Below are 23,822 nucleotides of genomic sequence, written 5' to 3'. Positions count from 1 at the left end.
CTAGGCCTGGAAGGAGGGGGGAGGAACTTGAACTTCCCACAGGGCAGGAAACCCTGACTGCTCTTTGGACTGGAGAGGGAGGAGGAGAGAGAGGGGTGGGGGGGGGAAGGAGAGGGAGTGGGAGAAATAGGAGGGTATGGGGAGGAGGGGAGGAAGTGGAAATTTTTATAAACAAACAAACAAAAAAAAAAAAAACATGGGCCAAGCAAGAGAAGTTTAGTTTTATAGATATTGATTTCTAAGAAGGTTAATATATCCACTCTTAAGGAAACATGAAAATAATAAAATGCTTCTTGTAAATGATTAAACTTCTAGTTTAATCATTTAATAAATAAATTTACTTTAATATTTAATAAATATTAATTTATTTTAAAATGTCAAGGAGAAATGTTTTTAAATGTCATTCTACAATAAAAGTAAAGGACACTCACTCACCAGTTCACCCCATCTGCTTCCACCCAGGCAAAACGGTACTCATTGACCCGGAGCATCAGCTGCAGACAGCCAGCAACACACTGCACATACTGAGAACTCTAACAGGAAAAGTGCACAGGGTTAGACTGAAAGGCACTCTAAGTCATGAGACCAAGCACATACACTCCTATAGGAAAAGTCTATCTTTTTACTACGTTTGTTAGCTTTGGAGCACCCAGAGTCTCCTGACAGCCTATCCTTGTGTCTGTTGTTAACTTTGCCTTTTAGAAATTAAGGTGATTATTGTCTACCAAATTAAATCTACACAATTCAGGATGACATAACACATTTAGAGAAATTAATTAACAAAGTAACTATACCTTTGATACAGTTTGATACATAAATAGTTCACCTTGCCATTTCTGTATCTTGGACAAAGGCTCTACAAACAGAAAATGAAGCTCTACATAATTATACAAATATGAAAAAATTAAAAAACAAAGGAAGATATGCTTATACTGGTGCAATTCCAACACAATGTAAACCTTTACCTTAATTCTTGGTTTCTTCACTCCTGGTGAGAATACCACCAAGAGAACACCCGCAAGTGTACTGCCATGGTTGAAGGCAGTGATCCACTCAGCACACAACTACAACCATACAGGAACTCAGCCTTTGGTTGTCTTATAAAATATCTAATGAGAACTGGTCAAGGTGGTGCCTGCCTTTAATCCCTGCACTCAGAATGTAGAAGCTAGCCTGATCTACAGAGCAAGATGCAGGACAGCCAGGGCTACACAGAAAAATCCTATCTTGAAAAAAAATGTAGTCAACATTTGTTAAAGATAACACAGAGTTTTAAAACTTAGTTCAATAGCTGCATGTCATAGAAACTGTGTTTAAATCTGTAACTTGAAATAAATGAAAATCAACTCTTAGAAATCATAAACCCATTTTTCCACAGCTAATAAAAACCTCTGTTCTAAGCTCTTGTCTAAATATTTCCATAAGAGATATGTCTTTAAAAAGTTGAGGAACAAAAAGAAAATTTAAGCTCTAGCCTTCATAATGAACAAATTAAAAAATGTAAAAAGAATCATAGATGTCAACAGATGTCATAAAAATTCATAAAACCTAAAATTTGATATTATTAAGCTTAGTGTTTTAATTTAAATAATACATGAGCTGGAGTACTACAAAGAAATTTATAGCATTCAAATACAAAATTACAATGAAGTGAGTAGTTTGAAAGAAACAGCCAAATATTATAAAGAAAAAGGACTTTATTTCTACCTAGATAGTGGTGACATATAATATGCACAGATAAAGTTTAACATCCCACATTAACAAGCTGAACATGACGGCTCATGCCCATAAGCCCAGCACTTGGAAGGCTGAAGCAAGAGGATTTCTACAAGTCTAAACTAGCCTGGACTATATATTTCATTCCAGGTCAACCTGGGCTACAGAATGAGTCCTTGTCACAAAAGCCAAACACAAGCAAAATTATATTAGCAGAACTTACAATGACAAAATCATTTCATCTCAAACTTTTCTGCAATGGAAAAAAATACGTTTATTTTTTTTTCCAATTATTTCAGAAGTTAGAAGTTTCTAATATAAATAAAGGAGAATATAAACCCCACCTTTCTTGTTTACAGAAAACCTGGGAGAGATTTCTAGATACAAATAGTAAAAGAGCAACAAAAGCACCTTTGCTGAATCATGAGATGCTAAATAGCTAGCACACACAGTACAAAGCAAGAATGGGCTCCGCGCTGTCAGTTACAACTGGTCCTACAGCTCACAGGACTCTTTCCTACTGATTGCTATCACAGGATCCAACCCATGCCAGTGCTGACAGACAGTATAGCAAATGACTAAACTATTTTCTGTTTGTTTTGCTGTGTTTTGTTTTGATATAGTGCCTCTCTCTGTAGCCCTGGCCACCCCAGGACTGGCTCTGTAGACTAGTCTGGTCTCTGAGTGTACAGCACTACATCCATTTACACACTTGCCTTCAACTGAAATGGATAGCATCTGTTTCTTTATTTCCCTTAACTGCTGACTAGTAGTGTCTGGTATAAACAATGTAATGATTGCTTAAAAGAAAATAATTAGCCTTAGTTAAATCAACTCATTCACTTTTACCTTTAATCCTACAGAAAAGCAATTCAATAAATACTACTAGAGAAAAATCACACAACCATGAAAAAGCATAAGCAATCAAGTCTCTTCTCTCTGCCGTTCTCCACAGGAGCGCTCCTCCTGTCCTTCTCTTCCTCTCAGCAGATCAAAGAACAATGACTTATAAGACTATGCCTTAGGAATGGTTTCACTACAAATACCTCAGTCCCTAAGCTGATCCATAGTTATAGCCCTTCTTCCTGTCCTTTACCTAAGAGAACAGCTCACACCTTCAGCAAGATTTGTCACACACACACACACACACACACACACACACATACACACGCACGCACACACCTTTTTGCCCCATTATGCTCCACCATTCAGAATCCTTTGCTACAGTCTTACCCTCTTCTTCTTTATACTTTCACTTTCTGAAGAGTTTCAAAGTAATTCAAGAATTAAGGAACAAATATACAAGTATAAAGATAAATTTATTAATGGGATAAACACTAATGTTGAATTCTCACTTTGATAACGCTATGACTTATGTGCATGCTACACTTCTAAAGGAGTCAAAGCTGATGACATTCATCTACATTTTGTTGTAACCTCTACAGAAAACAAATCTGTACTCCACAAATTCATCATAAAAATGCTCTGTACAGTGGGAAACGGTGGCACACACCTTTAATCCAGCACTCGGGAATAATTTCACTATTATTCACTATTTAAGGTTTTCATAAAATGCTTACAATATAATATACTTAATCATACAATGTACTTATATAAATACTGGGGATCTCTAGTACAAGAAAAAATACTGGTGCTGCAACTAAGAAAGCAAGATTTGCTTTATAAATTAATGTTTTACATACAATTCCAAAAGCATATTTAACATATAGTAATAGGTTACTTTACTATTGTTACTGGTGCTACACTTTCAAAGGCACAGGAGAGGAAGTCTTATACTACTCAAATACATTATTTCATTTTCTTTTATACTGCCACATTGTTTTGGAAGGCAACCCTTCCAAAAACCTGATCAGAAAAATAAAACTGAAACACTATGTCTGTATTCAATACACATACACACACACCAAACATACATACACACACACAATTTTAATAATCCTAATGCGTCAAAGTGTTAACTTGGTGATAAGAACTTAAAAGGAATGAAAAGTCATTCATAATTGCCCTGGGTAAGAACAATGTTCTTTCTGCCTACACTGTCAGGCAAGTATAATAGTCCCTATTCTACCACGCTCCCAGACCCCTGACAGAGCACACAGTTTTATTTCTTCTTCTATAGATACCTGTGATAATTTCATTTGTAATTCAGGCATAGAAAGCAGTTAACACAAATGCAACAGAACAATTATGACAACAGAATAGAAGTTATTTAAAACTTAAGAGTTGTTTATTTTCTGAATTTTCCATTTAATATGTTTAGACTACAGTCATCTCCAATGACTGTTGGCTGTAAGTTGCTCTGGGTTCCAACAGGCCACCAGCAAGGGCAGCCTACAATTAAGAGCAAGCCTGTGCTGTGTGAACGACTGAGGCAGCTCACTCATCTGTGCATGAGCAGAACTTCTGATAAAGTACTACAATCAAAGCACTCCACCTCTCTGCAAGACTACAGGGACCACAGCATTCAATCAAAAACAAAGCCAAAGCAGCAAAATTGGCCAGGAGCAAGGATATCAGAACTGCCACTGAATAACAAGGAAACACAACTTTATGGGTTTCCTGTTTCTCATTCTAAAATGATGCAGCCTCAAACATGAATGAACCTTAAACATATTATGCTAGATGAAGGGGGTCTGACATACATAAAACAAGTCACAGAGTTTTATTCCCATCACAATCCAGAAGAGGTGACTGCAGAACCAGAAACTAGATTAGTGGCTGCCAGAGGTTCAAAGAAGAGAGTGGGTACGGAGAAAACCATGGGTACAGGGTAGTTCTTGGTTTCTGGAGTGCTGAAACACTAGAAACTTAGATTGTAGTAATGGCTGCACAATCCATAAATGTAAACCACTGAACTGCAAATGCATGATTTTTACAGTACAAAGAGTCTATCTCAGGAAGGTTTCCTTAGTCACACTAGTCACGTGGTTAGTGGTCACCTCCATGGGCAGACAGATACACAAAAGGCTCACATTACAATTAGTCCTGTTAGACAGAACTGCTCCAGAACATGGAGAAACAAGTCAGAACAAGCAGGAAAGAAAATCTAGCACCTCTACCCAAGAAACAACGTGCATCTTGGAACTAATGGTAGATTGGGTCCAAAACAAACACAGATGTAAGGAATCGTCTTCTACACTCAGGTATCAGTGAAAGGGCAAGGAAAAAGAGGAAGAAAAAAAACAAAAAACAAAAAAACAGAAATTTCCTGTCTTTCTCAGTCTTCAAAGCTTGGAAAGATCACAACACTCCTTGGTCAGGACTTCAGCCCAGAAGTCCATTTCCAAGGATCTATTATTACATTAAAAACCAGCAAAGAATTTAACAAAGCAGGTAAAGAAATATAATCAGATGTTTCAGGTTACTTCATGACTGTGTGAAAACAATGCCGCACATTTTAAGTGAACTTCTCTTATGCATTGCAAAGTGAAAATATACATAACAATAAACTCCTAACATACGGTAATGATTCTGTGAAGCCTCTAAAAGACCATCATCATGGAGCTCAGCTGCTGCTTTATACTGCCCTCAAGTGGCAACATTACATACTGCAGCTTACAACAGCTTTTTCCTACTAATTTAAAAGCTATTTATTCAAAGGCATAATACAGACATAACAAAAGTCACCGTATAGAACAGGTTGAAGCAAAATATAAATATTCAATTTCAGCTCAGGAAAAAGTGTCCCTAGAAAAAATCCCTCAATAAACAATTTATTGCATTAATGTTTCTGACACTCATCAGCTATATGACCTTTAGCAAGATTGTGTGCTTTCCTGTTCAGCCTCAATTACTTTTGCATAATAAATGACTAATTTATAATTTACATCAAATACATATATGTATACACACACACAACACGGCAATGTAAAGTAAAACGAGTAACAGTGGCAGTTACACAGCAAGTGCTCAATAAATACTAGCTGAGATTTGCCCATTAAAAATAGAATCAAAGGACGGCGATGTTCTCCACTTGAGGTCTGTTTTCAAATCAGTATCTATCAGAAAAGAAAAGTCCTCAAGAAAAGTCATGAGAGTATGCCCAGCCCTGAGGAACACTAAAAACATGGTGTGAGATCTTACAATTACTACTTAGGGTATGTGTATATGGATCTACCAGATAAGCAATTTACACTAACCAATACCAGCTCAACCAATTCTGTCTTTCTAATCAATGGACAAAAATGATCAAACTTGAATCTCACACAGCTCAACTTACCTCTCCTTATACAGGGTTTAAAGAATTACAATCACTAAAATAAGTTTACAAGACAAATTATTCTAAAAATACCTAAACTATAACACAATGAACTCTTCCAAACTTCATACTAGTAGAAACCCCACAAGAAAGAAAGATGTCATATGAGGGTGCTGGTGGTAAATGGCTCAGCAGTTAAGAGCACTGGCTACTCTTCCAGAATACTGGGGTTCAATTCCCAGTATCCACATAGTGGCTAACAAGAGTTTGTAACCCCAATCCTAGAGAATTTGATGCCTTCTTTTGGCTTCACCTGCATAGACAGGGTATAGGGTCACACATGCTGACCTCACCTGCATAGACAGGGTATAGGGTCACACATGCTGACCTCACCTGCATAGACAGGGTATAGGGTCACACATGCTGACCTCACCTGCATAGACAGGGTATAGGGTCACACATGCTGGCAAAACTGCCATACACATAATGAAATAAAATTAAATTTTAAGGAGAAATAAAGATGCCAATTTACATATTTGTTCAACTTAACAACTAAACCTTCTACCTGATCACTGCTTTCTTTCTTCACTCTGGCCCAAACAGTGCTCATTTAACTCTATACCTTGTTCTGATTACACTTCCGAGTTCCTTTTGTAGCTTCACACAATATCCATCACATTTTTTAATCCATGCCTGCTAACTTTCATGTAGATTCTTAGACAAGCATATGGGCACATTCCATTCAGATTATGGCAGTTACAATGATCACTACAGCTGTTCCATGGTTCAGACAGAGCTTCACGTGCATCTATCTTTGTCATCCTTCTAGCACCCATAGGCACTTCCATCACATAAGGATGCATACCCCTCCCACTTCTCTCCTTTGCCCTGATGCTTCTGTTCCATGGCTCCAACCACATCCATCCTTTTTTTTCCCCCAAATGTATGGCCAGTCCCTGAGCTACTCAAATCCAGCAAAGTTAAACCATTCCCAAAAGGGAAAGATGATGTTAGCTAAGAACCTACAGTCCATAGTTAGTACTGACTTTTAACCACTTATAAGTGGGAAAAGACTGAAGAAGTGGTGAGAAGATCCATGCTGAGCCACCACACAGTCCTTGGAGGCTTGAGCAGCACAACAATATTTTTGTGCCATGAGTCAACTGATACATTATTTACACCTAGTTTAGACAGATATCAGACAGCTCACAAACTACTGAACTTTGACACAAACAACATGTTTAGTCTCTTGTGCTGTGTACTGTGATTCCAACTCTTACATTGATTTGGAGATCTCAAGAAGCATGTCCTGCAAGACAGCAACAAAGAAGGGCAGAATTTGTGTCTCCCATAAAAAAGGCAATAGAATTAGCCTCACTTTGGGTGGTGCCACATCAGATCCAAGGATTTACATTTGGAGAACTAGTAAACATCTTCACATTTTTAAAATGCCTAGGAGTCAAAACAATTGATTTTCAGGGTGTTAAGAAGCCAGTCAATTAAGAAGGAACATACTTACATCACTTGAAGAGATTGTTCCTGTTTCAACAGCAACACCGCTACCACGAAGTTTCTATTACAAAATAAATGACTTATTACTTAGTTTTGTTTTCTAATTTTATCCTGATTTAATCATCTTACAAAAGGAATTGGATGAATTTTATCACCATTTTCCCTAATCCTACCTTACAAAGAACATGAAGACGATACAGAAGCTATTATTCTCCTCCAGCTGGACCGACTGACTACCAACAAGGGCTGAAGAGAAGTCCTATAAGGACAAGATAAGCTTCACAGGTAAAGCTAGCAAAAGTTTCTGATTCAGCATTTACTAACAGAATGCTGTTTCCAATCAGATGACAACCTGCATTTCCAATATTTTTGGCAACACTTTTTAAAATGGGTGCCTAATAATAGGAAGATAGCAATGCCATCAAATGATCTTAATATTCAATATCACAAATGTTACATAGAAATGAAGAAAATATAATGTAACAAGTCAAGAGAAAACTGGTAACAAATTTCGAGATGGGGGTCTAATTTTTTATTCATACCTATTAAGTATGAGGCAAAAATTGCCATTGTAAAGTTAAAAAAAAAAACAAATACGCAACCTAGCAACTGACTTGGGCATTTGAAAGTTTATTTTCACTAGAAGCATGAAACTATGAATCTTTTATGAAGGAGAAAATCCTTTCAGTGGGGAAAAGACTTTGCACATACAGTACTATTAAAGACATTTGAGCAAGATAACAAATAAAATATCAAATAAAAATAATCCTACCTTTCTTTAAACAAGAAATTTACAATTTAATTCTGATAAAAGGCTATGGAAGAATTTTCTGCCTGTAGCAAGAAAGCCAAGAGTGATCAGAACCAAGCAGAGGCAATGTCCAGACTCTGAGAAGCAAAGCCAGGCTGTGCTTGCGACCTTCAGTAGGCTCCCTAAAGAAGGACTAGCAGAGGATAGGTCTCAAGCCACATCAGAAAGCCAAAGATGATGGCAGCGACAGCACACTGGAAAGAGACAGAAAGATCTTGAAGAACATCCACTCAACAGTAAAAAGAACAACTCCAGTGAAAACTGTTCTGGTCTCTGAAGTTCTTCAGACTGTCTTCCCCAGCTGTAGGCATGGTTACAACAGTGTCAATCATTTTAGTAGTGGCAATTCATCGCAGGCGCAATATAAATGCACTGCGGTGAACAAACTGCCCAAGGGTTAGGAAACTACAGCAGTGTGCAGTTCTTTCATATCAGTTTCTACTTTTTCAGCTACAACTGCACCTTGGAAGAAAGCTGGGCTTTACAAGAAAGAGACCCACAGCAAAACATCAGATGGAGCTTGGGAATCCTGTGGAAGAGGAGGAGGAAGAACTGTAGGAACCAGAGGGGTCAAGGACACCACAAGAACACAGCCCACAGAATCAAGTAACCAGAGCTCATAGGGGCTCACAGAGATGGAACCGATGATCAGGGAGCCTGTATGGGTCTGACCTAGATTCTCTACATATACATTATGGTCATGTAGCTTGGTGTTCTTGTGGGACTCCTAACAGTGGAAGGAAGGACTCTCTTAATTCTGCCTGCTTTTGGAGCCCTTTTCCACCTACTGGGTGGCCTCATCTAGCCTTGATATGAGGGGATGTACCTAGTCTTATTGTAAGTTGTTATGCCATATTTGGGTGATATTTATGAGAGGCCTGTTCTCTTCTGAGAAAAAACAGGAGGCGTGGATCTGGAGGAGAGAAGTGGGGAGGGACAAGGAGGTAGAGGAGAGGGACTGGGAGGAGTGGACGCAGGGAAAACTGCGGACAGAATATAATAGTATATGAGAGAAGAGTTAGTAGGGGGAAAAAGGTAGAATTAAAGCAGAATGAGGTTCATTTAAAAGGATACATGGTTTTAAACTGTAAAAAAAAAAATGGGAGAGGAAGTGTTTCCTATCTAAAAAATGAAGTGTTCTGATTTCAGAAGATCTACATTTAGGACCCTAAAATTTCGTCCCCATACACCCATTCTCATGTTTTAAATACTTTTTAAGTATCTTACAAACTCAGCAAACCCTACAGATAATGTTGACATAAAGAATAATTTCATTTAAAACATTCTCTGTAGAACTAGAAAAGGCAATCAGTCCCCAAAGGCAGGCAGTAAGACAAAAACATCAATCTAAGCAGAATTTCAGGCATCTCTCATACCTTAAGCTAAAATCTGTTAAATTAACATTTATTTGTAACTGAAAGTTGACAATACAGTGACTATCAATATTATTTGCCTGGTTTAGTCCCTGCATGTTGCCCACCCTTAGACTAAGCTCTGCCTTTTCTTCTTCAGAACACTCTTCCCCAGTCAACCTCTCTTTCATTCTTTTGAGCATCAGTCATACCAAACTTCCAACTGACCGTCTAACAGTCACTGGAAGTCTGAATGAAACATTTCAAAGAGCCATCCTAAATATTCTATTTTTGCCCCCAACTAAAGATGCATGGAAATAATGGTCATTTTCCAAGACATTGCATCAGCAAGCTCTCTTCTCCATGGAGACACAGAGCTAGAGAAACCTGAAAGCAATCCAGATGACCAGTAAGCAGGACGTCTCAATTTAAACCCAATGCTTAATCCCATGGTTTCATATGATGTGGGAATGAGCCACTGTATAAGACCAAACTGTAAGACAGTTGGATTGGGCAGCCCCCAACTTGTCCAAGGACAGCTGGAAGCTTGGTACAAACTCTTGACTGAGAAAAAGACAATCAGATTGACTAATGGTCTATAATACATTGCTTGCAGTTTGAAATTTCCCAGGTAGCACCCAAGACCATTTGTTTATTAATAATCAGTTAAACAAGCTAGCCTAGTTATGTAACCATAAAGGCAAAAGAAACCTCACTAGAAAATCTTCAGAGATCTCTTCCCCCAAACCAATATTTCTCATACAATTGTTGGTGATTCAAATATACAGGCCAAGGCAGAAGCTATGCCTGCAAGTCTCTGACCCCAGAGCCTGTTCAGATGGTGTCTCCAGTGTAGCACTTATTTCCTACATGGAAGCTTTCTGTCATCACTCACTGAACTGCTTCCTGCAGGTCTTCCAGTTCTCCAAACTGTGTAATCCTGGTAGTTGCCTAGAAGGAAGCAAAGTCCCTGACTGCTCAAAAGCAAGGGCAAGGAAACCACAAGCGGCAGAGAAGACAGAGGTTTGAGTTGCAGCAGTTGAAGAACAAACAGAGAAGCATGCCATCACATCAGCAGTAGTTAAGATTACTTAACAAGCACAGAGCGGAGTTCCTTTCACAAAACATCTTTTATAATTTAACATATTTACCATAAATAACATAGGAGAACATGGATACTAATATTACACTTCTTTTGGATACTAAAAGAAATGTGTTACCTGTGAACTCAGTTGAGTTTTTATCCAATTGAAATAGTAATTTAAGTCACTGCCTTCCATCAATTCTTTCCCCCAAGCTGCTAACTTGGCAATAATTCTTGCTGCCTGAAAATGAATAAGAAATATATCTGAATGCCACTTGCATCCTTTACCTAAAGAACCGCCCGCCCTCCACCCCATGACTTTGCTGAGTTGTTTTCCTAATATTCAATTCCGGGAGAGGGGGGATTCATTTCTTAAAACTTATTTTAAGACAAAAACATTCAAACTGTATTTTAAAATATTTTCTTTAAAATGAACAAAAATTAACTATGCTTTAAGATGCTACATAGCATTCCCTAAATTATTTTACATTTCAAATTAAGAGTTGGAGCCAAGGAGGTAACATGCATTTATAATCTAGCACTTTAGTACTGCAAAGTCTGAGACCAGCATGGGTTACATAGTTAAGAACCTGTCATTTAAAAGAAAAAATAATAATAAGAGTGGGGATTCATTTAGATACAGCACAACTTTCATAAAACACAGCTGAAGGCTGGCAAGATAGCTTAGAAGGTAATGGTGCTTACTAACAATCCTTACAATCTGAAGCCAATCCCCAGAATTCATGTGCCAAGAAAGAACCAACTGCCAGAAGTTATCCTCAGACTTTCCTTTGTACTGTGGCACATGAGCCATACAATAAATAAATAAAATCAAAGTCAACTGACTTAGAATATTCCTATTTGGAACCCAGGGGCTGAAAATATATCACACCTGACATTTATATCCCAGCATAAACTGTGAATAATCCAACAAACAGTGAATAATCCAACAACAGTCAGACCCTCTGTTTGAAAACTTAATCAAAAGCAATTTAAATTAAGAACATAATTTAGGGACTCCAGGAATACAGTTCAGTTCAGTTGAGAACTTGCCGGTGTCCGGCATCATGAATGGGTGTAGGAGCAGACTCCTACTCCGGGAGATGAGGCCAGGAGGATTCGCTGTTCAAGCAAGATCATTTGCAGCTATTTAGATACTTAGAGACCAACCTGGGCTACAGGAGATACAAATCTTTTTTTTTTTTTTTTATGTATACAACACTCTGTCTGTGTGTATGCCCGCAGGCCAGAAGAGGGCATCAGACCCCATTCCAGATGGCTGTGAGCCACCATGTGGTTGCTGGGAATTGAACTCAGGACCTTTGGAAGAGCAGGCAATGCTCTCAACCTCCGAGCCAACTCTCCAGCCCCCAGATACAAGTCTTAAAAAAATACAAAAAACAAAAAACCATTATCTGGGGTCTGGAGTCTGGGAACAAAGTTCAGTTGTAGAGCACTTGCCTAATATGTGCCAGGCCCCAGAAATCCAACATCAAAAATGTTGATCTGGTTATGTCTTTATTACTAATAGTGATGCTCTAACTAGATCTACATCAACTTACAACACTATGAGGATATTTAAACTCAGTAACAAAGCAAAGGAAACAAACCTCTACAACTGGAAGGAGGAAACTATATTAATTTGGTATTTTAAACAACATTCCTAAAAATTGTAGCTTTCTTGTGACTCTGCTTTTTGGAACTTTCTTACAGATGTCTATAACTTATAAAGTATGAGTAGAGAAACACTTAAACCTAGCTGCGTGGGGAAGAGGCGGGTGGGGAAGGAGCACACTTGCACAGAAATGTTTGACTTTAGGACAGAAGGCGTTTACTAAGGCTCCAGCAGCCCACTCTGCTGGAGACAAGAGGCTTGCTTGTGCAGAAACCCATTCTCTTCCTCATTTTTTCACTGACACCATGAAAAATTTTTCAGTGTTGGGGTTCCAACTATAGCTCTTTGGGCTAAGTTTTAAGCAAGAGTTTCAAGATATTAAAAATAAACAATTAAAATAAAACAGTTATTTCAAAACCAAATTTAATTTCTACATAGTACAATGTGATTTTCCTGCTATAGGCAATCTTGAGCTGCTGCACATGTACACTCACCATGTATACTGAAGCTAATAAACACATTCATCTATAAATTTATAACTACAGCAGGCCATCATAGCTTCTTCACTCCAGCAGCCTCTTTACTCAGCACCATCAAGTAAGTTATCATGTCACAACCAACCCAGGCTTGCTTCTTCTGTATGCCAATGTAAAAAAATAAACTCCCTTCTTACACGGTGCATGTGTATTGTGGATTAAATATGAAATGTGCCTGACAGGCTCGTGTGTTGAGCACCTAGTCCCAGCTGGTTGTAGCATTGGGGAAATTCTAAATCCTTTAGGCGTCCCACTGGGAGGGGGAGTAAGTCATTGATGGTGGGCTTCAAGTTTCACAACCTGACCCTGCTTCCTCTTCCTACTTTCAAGGCAAGTCACTTGCCTTGACCACTCTGATGGATTACAATTCCTCAGAACTCCGAGTTGACGCTGCTTCTTGTCAGTTGTATCACAGTAACAAGAAAAGAATAAAATATACTTAAAGCAATGTGATCAACCCAAAATTTACCATATGAACAGTAAAGGGATCCTGGCGATTCAACATTGGCAGAAAATATGGCCAGGCAGTGCTCTTGCTTCGTTTTGCATAGTCAAAGAAAATGCTGACACGCTGGTGATTTTCCTAAAAGAAAAACAAGAGCAAAATAATCATATACTGTTTCTCACCTGCTTATTGCATATCCCATTAGGATACACGGTCACCCAAATTCCTACATAACCAAAATTCCTCCGGAAATCCCCCCACCTTTGAAAATCCCCTAGTCTTGCAAATATTTGTGGGGGGTGGGGTGGGCTATATAAACACCACTGTCTTTTATGTTCCGTGCTATTTTCTCAAACCCCACTTTAGGGAGATAGCTATCTAACAGAAAATAAAGCTTGTATAATTTGATCAAAGAATTTGGGTAATGGTCATACTCTCACTCAATAGGATTAACAGGATCACAAGGACTGTAATTTATATTTTTTTCTCAGCTCTCAACACTGTGTTGACATTTCTACCTCCATCAAAGCATGAACAGTAAAGCTGTTAAAAGAAATAGGAAGTGGAAAGAGAATAAAACAGCCAAATTTAATTTAAGGACAGACTCAGAAATTCAAGACCAGCTTGGGCAAAACAGTCTAAGATGCTATCTAAAAACAGAAGCCACACCTGATGGTAGACACCTATAACCCCCTGGGGAGATTAGGTTGGAGGCCACTTTGGCCTCCAATAGCAAAGTCCCGATGGAAGGGAAGAAAGAAGAAAGAAAGAAAAAGAGGTAGAGTGGGAGAGAAGGAAGGAAAAAAGAAAATGAGAAAGGGGAAGAAGAAGGGAGAAGAGGAGGTAAAGAAAAGGAAAAAAGGACTGAGAGCACAGATCCACTGCAGAGACCTTGCTTAGCATGCATGAAGTGCTGGGTTCAAGCTCCCGCCACATAAAAAATAAAAACAAGTTATAGGGTGCTTATCAGAGTCTAGATGAAACTTATTAGTAACAGTTATAAATGAAGATTGCTTAATACACCTTCTAAAAGAAATAGATATAAACTGAGTATACATAGCTCAATAGTTCAAGGGTAGAGTAGTTACTTAACATGTATGAGATCTGAAGAAGGGAAAAGAAAAACATGTTCAATTTACAAAGCAACACCCAAGTCCATAATGGAAATAAGAGATGAACCTAAAATAAAATCATTCACCTGAAGCAGTGACAGGCAAGTAGAAACAAACAATAAACCACAGCATGCAGGGCAGGAAGGGGTGACTAGAGATGGTTCGCAGAGGACCTAGGTTCAATTCTCAGCACCAACATGGTCACAATCATATCTCCAGTTCTAGGATATACAATGCTCCCTCAGTTCGCAAGCTCTGTGGGCAATAGGCATGAAAAGTGGTACACAGAAAGTGGTACAAGCAGGTAAAAAAAAAAAAAAAAAACCTCATGCACACATAAAGAAACCACAGGTTTGGGAATGGTGACACAACAATATTATCCCTGCACCAGGGAGCCTCAGGTAAGAAGATTTTCAGTTTGAGGTCAGCCTGGACTACAGAGGCAAATCTTGAGTTGAAAGAGAGAAAGGAAAGGGGGTGTACACAAAAGAGAAGGGACAGGAAAAAGGAGGAGGGGGTGTGGTTCCACACCATTACCACAATTTGCTATCCCAATATTAATGCATTTGGCTTCAATTCATTTTATGGCAAGAACTTTCTACTATTAAATGTCCCAAAACAGTAAAAAAAATGTAACAGAAATGAATATATAAGTCAAATAATGTTTTATTCACCTTTATAATCTATGTCAGAAGAAGCAACAACAGAAAAGTCAGAAAAACACTCATGAAGTTTTTTTTTTTTTTTTTTTTTTGGTTTTTCGAGACAGGGTTTCTCTGTAGCTTTGGAGCCTGTCTTGAACTAGCTCTTGTAGACCAGGCTAGCCTCAAACTCAGAGATCCACCTGCCTCTGCCTCCCTGAGTGCTGGGATTAAAGGCGTGTGCTACCACCGCCCGGCTGAAAGGAGATTTTAAATTTCATTCTCAGCACATGTTGAAGGAATAGAACACATAAAATTAGCATATAGAACACCTGTATCTTAGAAACTCAGGCTCCCTTCTGCTGCTGTGAGAAAATACTCTGGCAAAGGCAACTAAAACGAGAAAGGGCTTATTTACAGTTCCAGATTACAGTTCATCGTGGCAGGAAAGTCAGAGGCAAAAACTTGAAGCCACTGGTCACACATCCAGAATCAAGGGCTGAGAGAAAGGGTTACAGTGTGAGCGCCACTCCTCGCTCGGCTTACTTCACTCAGAGAGCTCAGGATTCCCTGCCTGTCTCAGTTAACATAATCAGGATAATTCCCTACAGACATGCCACAGGCAAACCTGATTAAGATAACCCCTCATTAAGACTCCCTTCCAGGTAATTAGAGATTGTATCAGATTGACTATTAAAACTAATCATTGCAAAAGCATCATGAAAGTATATTGTAGGTATATCAAACTTTATACACAAACAACTATGGAACACTAACATAGAAAGCATTAGTAAGTTTCAGAGAGAAGCATACTTTCAAAATATGATAATTACATATATCTTAGTACAAGAGGCATGATGTTTCCTTCTCTCTCTGAGTTTTTATTAATCGTGCTTCACCCCTCCAACCATAGCAATAAAGGACCAAAAGTCTAGTGTTGAGGTGAAAATAAGAGGCATCTATAAATGACAAACTGTGAGTTCATACTGGTATTTGTCTAAGAACTAAAGACACATGTGTTTCCTACATACAATACATGTACCTAACACTACAGTCTCCACACTAACTCACATGCTTATCATAACTCACATATCCAGACCCACATGATAACCAAGGCAGATCACAGCATTCCTGCTTTCCTTAACCTTCCTGTTTTAAAAGACTAAGTGTGTGGAAAGATGAGACCATTATCAGACAAGCCTTAATCAACCAAGGATTGTGACTATAATTATCTCCCTAAAAACCTGAGGGGCCCCAACAACTGAGTCATTCTTCCTCATTTATATATCCCTAATAATGGCCACTATACATGTCAGGAACTAGGCCATGAATATGTTGGGGTTTTTTCCTTATAAACTTACACAAGAGTACTCTTTAAGGACCCAAACTAGCACTTTTCTCCCAGTGTCTCTTCTCCTCCCCCAGTACTGGGCACAGAGAGCTGAACCTAGGTCCTTTCACAGGCTAAAGAAGCCTTTACAAGTGGGCTAAATCCCCCAGCCTCTTCATGGCTCTTGAGAAACAGACAGGCACTAGTTTAAACAGCTGAAGGACCCATCTCATAAATCCTGCTCTATAAATTAAGCCAAGATTATACTGTAGTTTAAAATACAAAATTATTACTAGGCCTCTCTGAATTCACAGGCAATTAAAGGAGTAAGCAGAATTTTAGGCAACTGAAAGTTCACATTATACATCAAACTGCATCAAAAGAGCTAAAGTACTCTATCTGTTCCTGGCCTAGAACAAACAGCATCAAAAGCTGGTTATGAGACAGAGGAGTCTGGAGGTTTCATAGGTTGTGATGATATTAAATTAGGAGGAAGGCCTGGGCTATATGTAAATAAGGGGAGGACTTGCCTCGCATGCATGAGGCCCTAGGTTCAATCCCCAGTCCAAGCAAAAAGAAAGAAAAAACAACTTTGAGCCAATTTCAGGAAAATCAAGCATAATTACTTGGTATTGCAAAAATGGAAATCAGCTTCATGTAAGTACTGTTAGTATTACTAGTAAAGGAAGAAAATGTATCAAGCTCTAGAAGAGAATCACTAAGCGATTATACTGTATATAAAACTGCAAAGTCCCCCAAGGTACGAGGACTATACCTACCTGCAGCATATCATCAACCATGGTTAGTATGTACTGCACTGTCTGTTCTTTGGAGATGTGTGTCATCAGATTTATAAATGTTTTAGCACACTGCAAAACACAAAATTAATTTTATTGCTCTCTTCTTTTTTTAAAATTTTGAAAGAGTTTCACCATGTAGCCCTCGCTGTCCTGGTAATCACTGTGTAGGACAGACTGCCACGAGCTCATGGAGAATCCCCTGCCTCTGCCTCCCAAGTACTGGGATTAGAGGCATATACCACCACACCAGCACATTATTCCCATTTGTTCATAATTTTAATGGAACTTCTATAAGATATTATTTCTCTTTCATAGAACAAGATAGAAATATTAGTAGATAACAAAGTAAAGGTATACTTTTCATAAACATCATCATGATGAGATCTAAGAACTTTGCCATGACTTCTATCAGATTTCTGACTATATCTAGTGATAAACTTTAAATAGTTACTATTTTAAAATACACACACCTAGCAATTGTTACTCTTGATCTAAGGACAGCGTAACACCTCGTGGACAATTAAAAACTAAAAATGACTTTTAAATATTATTTTATTCATTATTGTTTAGACTAACTTGGATAGAACTCACTGGTGGAGCACTTGCCTAGCAAGCAAAAACCCATGGACCTTACCCCTACCATGGCAAAAAGCATTGTTATTACTAATATTAATGTGAATAACATATGTACAGTATACGACATAGTCATTAAAGGTTTTCTACGTTGCAGTTTGAGGCTAGAGGTTGACTCCATGGTCCTCCTTATGCACGCTAACTAGGTACTCTACCAGTGAGCTACACCCCAGTCCATCCCAGACTCTGTAATGACAGGGAATAAGTGCTCATTATAAAACAAATGGAAGGATCACCTGGCTGCCTTCAGTCTGAAGCATCTCTTGTTTCTCCTCAGAACTTCTTTTCATTTCAAATCTTTGAATAAATTCACAGTCTTCAGCAGAAATCATCTGCCCCCTAGAAAGCAAGGACAAATTCTTCTGTTCAGTAAGTACTGAGCAGCCACTGTGAGTGACACAGAGATTCTTAATGCTTTTCCTTTCTCCTTAGTAAGTTCAAGAAAATTACAAGCCACTATTTTGTATTAGGTTCCTGCACATGGGCCCTGAAGAACTAACTAAAGAGTCTAACATAACCAGAAAAGACAGCAGACGAATTTCCCCCAACAGCATAGATTCAATGGGCATAATAAGGAGCATCCTGTGCTGAAATTCTAACCAAAAAGTCACACCTGGCCAACCTAACCATAGCTATTTTGCTCTCCATCCCCGTCTTAGGACAAGAGCCCACAATGAGGGCTGAACTGTCTGACCTTAGTTTCTGCTTTCCTTGCCTTTCTATTAAACTAGCCTCCTCTGGTCAGCCTAACAGAAAACTCTCCATTTTGTGGGATAGGATTGCCTGACTGTAGAAACACAAAGGGAACTAATATTTTTTAATTTGTTGAAATTATCCTTTGATAATTATAAACAGTAGTGCTAAGGGCCTTGTCATCATTAAAAGTTTAGCACTACCACTATCTTACCTATGCAAAATAGGAACAAGAACCACACGACTTTCAAAGACCTTGTACAGAGGACGAACTACATAATCTAAGGCACAGTTAATACAGCACCTTACCCAGTGTAAGGATTCAATAGTGTCACCTCTTACTTTTATTCAAAGTCTCCTTAATTCCTCGTACCACAAGCCCAACATATTTACTTGGCCTTCAAATCCATTATACACAAAGCCACTGTACAGTTTCACTCTATAGTCATTTCCTGACACTTTTGTCTTCCAACTAAGAATACAGTCATGCTCCCTCTCTGAAAAGTAACCTCTCCTTAGCCAGGCATAGTGGCATATGCCTTTAATCCCAGCACTGGGAGGCAGAGGCAGGCTAGTCAATATAATCAGTTTCAGGGCAGCCAGAACTCCACAGTGAGACCCTACCTTGAAAAATAACCAAGAGACAAAAAAAAAAAAAAAAAAAAAAAAAAGGAAAGGAAAGGAAAGGAAAGGAAAGGAAAGGAAAGGAAAACAAGGGAGGGAGGAAGAGAGGAAAGAAAGATAACCTCTCCACTCTGACCTCTATCCTCCCCAAAGTCATCCCACTTCCTATTTTCCTCCCAGGGGAGTTCCTTCACAACTCTTTTCTTCCAGGGATTTACAAGAGAATCCAATCTTCCTCTCTCCAGCAAATCATCTATGGCCATCTCTTATTTCCAAGCAGAAACAGATTCAGCAACATCACCACTGAACCTGTCAATTCCATCTGGCTTACCCTTCCAGCTGCTCCATCAACAAGGACTCGGTTAAGGCACAATAACCGCCACCACCCTCAAACCCTAAAGTCTAAATCCAGACCCCCCTTGGTAAGACATGACAGCAGAACTGCCCTTCAAGTCTCCATATGACTCACTTCAGGACACATACAACTCCTAAAAGAAACAGAACCACAAGCTACTTGAAGCCTCCAAGCACCACATATTCAAGGCTGAGCTCTCCAAGCAGGGCTCCCTGCACTGCAGTCCCCTTCCTCCCACTTAGTTAATGACTGTGAGATTCTTCATGTGCTCTGTGAAGACTTCCCCAATGTTTCCGGACAGCTGTTTCTTCTTTGTTAACCTTCTTTTGCTTTATGTCTATGTATGTGTGCATATATGTGAAACATTTCTTCATTTAATAGTTATCACAATTTATTATTTAATTCATCAAAGGTCTGTTTCTTCATTAGAGTCTGTTTCTTCATTAGAAGTTCAAAAGTAAGGTTAGAGTATTGTGATTCTTGTATCCTCAACATATACTTTTGGTAGATTCCTTTTTGACTAGCACAAACTCATTCCCACTTGCTTTTTGTACTGCCTACTTAAGTAAAAGCTTAATCAAATACAAATACATTTTGAATATTGTATTTTCATAGCATGTTAACGCATGAGGACAAATGCATATTGATTGAACTTCTGTTACAAGGAAATGCTCCCATAGGTTTCTATGTCATCAGTAGAAGTCTAACCCACTGGTCAGATCCACTGATTATGTATGTCACGTGCAGCCTGTAACTGTTCTTTCAGGAAAGACATTTTATTCCCACTAGTGTTCCACATCAGAAGGCTCAAGAACAGACATCTGGTTATGTAAGATGAACATTTGCACATGAACATAGAGAGCAGAGGGGACTTAAAAAAGGAATCTATAACACAGACAACAAAATAAAGGCCCAAACTAGGAAAAAGGAAAATAGGATGTATGTAGCACTAAGGCCTCAGGACTGGAAAAGTACACAACTGAAAAACCTCCATGTAACTAAAAACACTGCAAAACCAAGTCAGAGAACGTTCTGCTAGTGCTTTCTGATCAACAGTCCTTTGTTTGCATTACAAACAGAGTCAGGCTCTACAAACATGCAACTCCTTGTCCTCTAATCTGAAAACTTTCTGAACAGAAGAAGTCAAGAGCTCAGAGGATTTAAACAATTACACATTGATCAAGTCTTTCCTCCATGAATCCTTGGGCGACTGGCTCCCATGATAACCCAGGTCCTTAAAATAGGAATCTAGACGTCATCTTAGACAGCTTTTGCCCATGCACATTAAACTGAGCACTAACCGTGCAATTCTGACCACTCTAACAACCTTACCACTACCCCGACAGATTCTCCCTATGTCTAAGCTACTTCCCCACCAAGAACCTCAGCAGCCTCAGCAGTGACTTTCAGGAGAAGGGGCACGTGGATTCTTGTGACAGGACAGTGCAGCCCACACTCACACTCACTGTACAAGCCCTCTACATCTGAGCTCCTCCAGCTTCAAGAGTAAATGGTAAACTCTGTTCCTTGTATCCCCACGAGGACAGTGACTGTTCTGAAAAAGGTAACTCTGGGACACAAACTGCCACCTACAATCACCTATCACTTTCATGAGTTGTACAAATTGACCTTCTTAGACTTCAAATATATTGTGGGTTTCATGACTTAGGAATCATCTTGAAGAGCACCAAGTGGCAGGGACAGGCCAACTCCTCCCAAGGGCACCTATGCACCCCAGCCTTGCTGTGAGCTTGCTCTCACCTCTGCTTGCCTTCAAACAATAAATAACTTCCAGTACAATCGCTGGTTGTATCTCGACAGGTCCTCTTTTCTGCCATGCATTCATCCTTGAAGACTAAACTGAAGGCTCATTGCTTCAGGAGACTTCTGATGGTAGAATTAGCTATCCTTTTTTTTTTCTGTATACAGATAGTTTCCTATCATCACAGCTAACAATCAAGTAAAGGTCTGTTCTAATACTCTGAGTTCCTTCTTGAGACACTATACTATATAACCTTTGTGTAGGCAAGGAAAATAAATTAGCAAGATTACTCAATTGGTTTTTCAATGTGCATATCCAAATCTGACCCTCAGAAATTCAGTTATAAATATGTCGAAATAAAACCTACACAAAATAAAAGGCAGTGATGAATAATAATCAAGAAAGCATGAGGGCCAGTGAGAAGGCACCTGCCACTCAAGTCCGGCAACCTGAGTTTGATCCCAGCACCAAAGGGCAGGAGAGGACCAGCTCTCCCACAGCTATCCTCTGACCTGCAAAGGTCGGCACACACATGTTGTTTTACAGCCATCTGTTCCAGGGTATCTGAGACCTTCTTCTGCGATCTGAAGGCACCAGCATGTATGTGGTACACATACGAACATGCAGGCAAAACAGTCATGCACACAAAATAAAATAAAATAATCACCATGTACTGCTCTACTTCCCCAAGCTGTTCCTACCACAGCAGGAGGCTCCCTAAGACAGCCAGGAGAGGATCTTCCACAGTTAGTATTTTTCCAGTATTTCTCTCACAGAAGCATGACCATGAAAAAGCCGGATGCAAAAGCACATGACGGCCATGATTCACAGCAAAGCGGACTTACTGAAGATAAGACTGCCAGTTCACTTTGTTGGCACGGACCTCGGCAGCCTTGGCCGCGATGATGTTAGTTGGGACGGCAGCATCCACAGCACCTCGGATGTCCATTTTGGTCATCTAATATGATAGTGTATGCTTCTACACAGATCTTCAATGTAGGGTCAAGACAAAAACAGAATAGCAGGCATTATATTTTCTAAACTACTAGCATAATGTAGCCATATTAATTTCATTTAACTTAAATATCAAACATCCTAAAAATAAACAGCATTGACATATTTCAAATCTTGTCCACGGCCCCCTATAAAAGAACTTTCTAGGTTTCTTTTTCAGGGAAGAGCTTTTAACTATTAGCCTTAATATACAGACTTTTTAAATGATCATTTAAGAGACTGATAGCAAAACTGGAATTAAATAGAATATCAAATAAGACCACCTCTGGTGCAATCATACCCAGTACTTTGAACATGCTATCAACAACGCAAAAATGCACTACTTTAAATCTATTAAATCACATTCCAATCTCCTGTACAGAAAATACTATTAAATACAGGAAAAGGTCAATTATGTATTTCATTGGCATCTATTATACTTCATTTTGAAAAGCCATGTTAATTCCTTCCTTTAAAATTACTGGTTCGAAATATACCAAGCGGCATGGTAGATTTTCAGAAACCAGTGCCTTCCTTTCCAATAAAGATTGGCAACATTTTCAAAATAAATACTGAGGATAATTTCTCGAACAAATTGGGTCCACCCAACAACGGGAGTTTAGTCTAACAAGAAAAATGTACAATTTGCAGATAAAAGCTTACACCTCATTTTATCACGACACAAAATCCTGGCTTCCCATTCCCAAAACGTTATGTTCTTGCCCACGACCAGAAGAAAGCAAACAAGCATACCCCGATTCTATTCCGCGTTCGCACTGTGCTTAGTCAGTGCGGAACTGCATTTCTCTAGGTGGGAACTTGCAGCCTAAACAAGCGAGGTCGGCGCAGACCGCCAGACCCAGGCAGAACCGGCTCGCTCCGGGCGTGGCTGGAACCCGGGTGCACAGAGCGGCCTTCCCAACGCCCCCGCCTGCCCGCCCCCCTCGAGCTCTCCAGTCTGTCCTGCCGGGAAGGCCTTGCGGTCCAGCAAACCTACGGGGCCCCAAGGAAAGCAGTGGCCCCGGGCGGCCTCACCTGGACAGCGGCGGGGACGCGAAGGAGTGGGCGGGCGGGCTGCGGTCGAGCTCCGAGGCTCTGCGGCCACAGCAGAGCCGGAGCAGAGCGGAGGCGACTAGGCGGCAGACGTTAGGCGCTCAGACGCAGGAAGCCGGAACAACTGCACAGTGACAGCGGCGTCAGGCACGTGAGCGCGGGCACGTGACCGCTGCGGAGGGCGGAAGCCGAGAGGGCCCAAGACTAGTGTGAGCGCGCGCCTGAGGCTGCCTTGCGCAAGTCACCTCCCTGGGTGTTTGGGTCTCCCGGAGTTCGCGACCCCACAAGCCATCAGTGCCAAAGAAACCAAAACTCCTAACATCAGTCTTCGGAGAAGTTTGCTTTACGAGCTTTGAGCGTTGTGGGTTTGTTGAGTTGACCATCTCAGTGAACCTGGCACTCATTCTCAGAATTGAGGTGAAAAACTGAGGCTGTGAAATGAGTCATAGACCCAAGGTTCCAGACTTAACCGATAATGTATGTTTCAGAAAAACATTATTCATTTTGTATCTAACTTCAGTTTCTCTCGGCTTGTG

At 39.7% G+C, this 23,822-nt stretch overlaps 1 protein-coding gene across 6 annotated transcripts in view; it reads right to left on the bottom strand.

Annotated features, from left to right (window-relative positions):
- Atp6v1h (ATPase H+ transporting V1 subunit H) overlaps nucleotides 1-23,423 on the bottom strand; it is a 74,837-nt gene extending 51,414 nt beyond the window's left edge. Inside the window, exons 1-8 of one of the 6 annotated variants that reach the window (XM_087897093.1) lie at nucleotides 23,269-23,423; nucleotides 22,086-22,229; nucleotides 18,043-18,145; nucleotides 17,153-17,242; nucleotides 13,315-13,428; nucleotides 10,831-10,935; nucleotides 7,455-7,508; nucleotides 436-533 (exon numbers count right to left, since the gene is read on the bottom strand). In XM_087897093.1, the coding sequence (XP_087753219.1) occupies nucleotides 436-533; nucleotides 7,455-7,508; nucleotides 10,831-10,935; nucleotides 13,315-13,428; nucleotides 17,153-17,242; nucleotides 18,043-18,145; nucleotides 22,086-22,198 (677 nt within the window). In that variant the 5' untranslated portion in view covers nucleotides 22,199-22,229; nucleotides 23,269-23,423. Of the gene's footprint in view, nucleotides 1-435; nucleotides 534-7,454; nucleotides 7,509-10,830; nucleotides 10,936-13,314; nucleotides 13,429-17,152; nucleotides 17,243-18,042; nucleotides 18,146-22,085; nucleotides 22,230-22,986; nucleotides 23,035-23,268 lie in introns of those variants that run through there. The other 5 variants (XM_087897088.1, XM_087897091.1, XM_087897089.1 and 2 more) reach the window with 5 other exon arrangements.
- Nucleotides 23,424-23,822: the final 399 nt, after the last annotated feature.

Source organism: Myodes glareolus, chromosome 16 (assembly GCF_982192425.1).
Source record: "Myodes glareolus chromosome 16, mMyoGla1.1, whole genome shotgun sequence".
Taxonomy (NCBI): Eukaryota; Metazoa; Chordata; class Mammalia; order Rodentia; family Cricetidae; genus Myodes; species Myodes glareolus.
The sequence above is the reverse complement of the archived record's forward strand: the minus strand, read 5'-3'. Positions and strand labels throughout refer to the sequence as shown.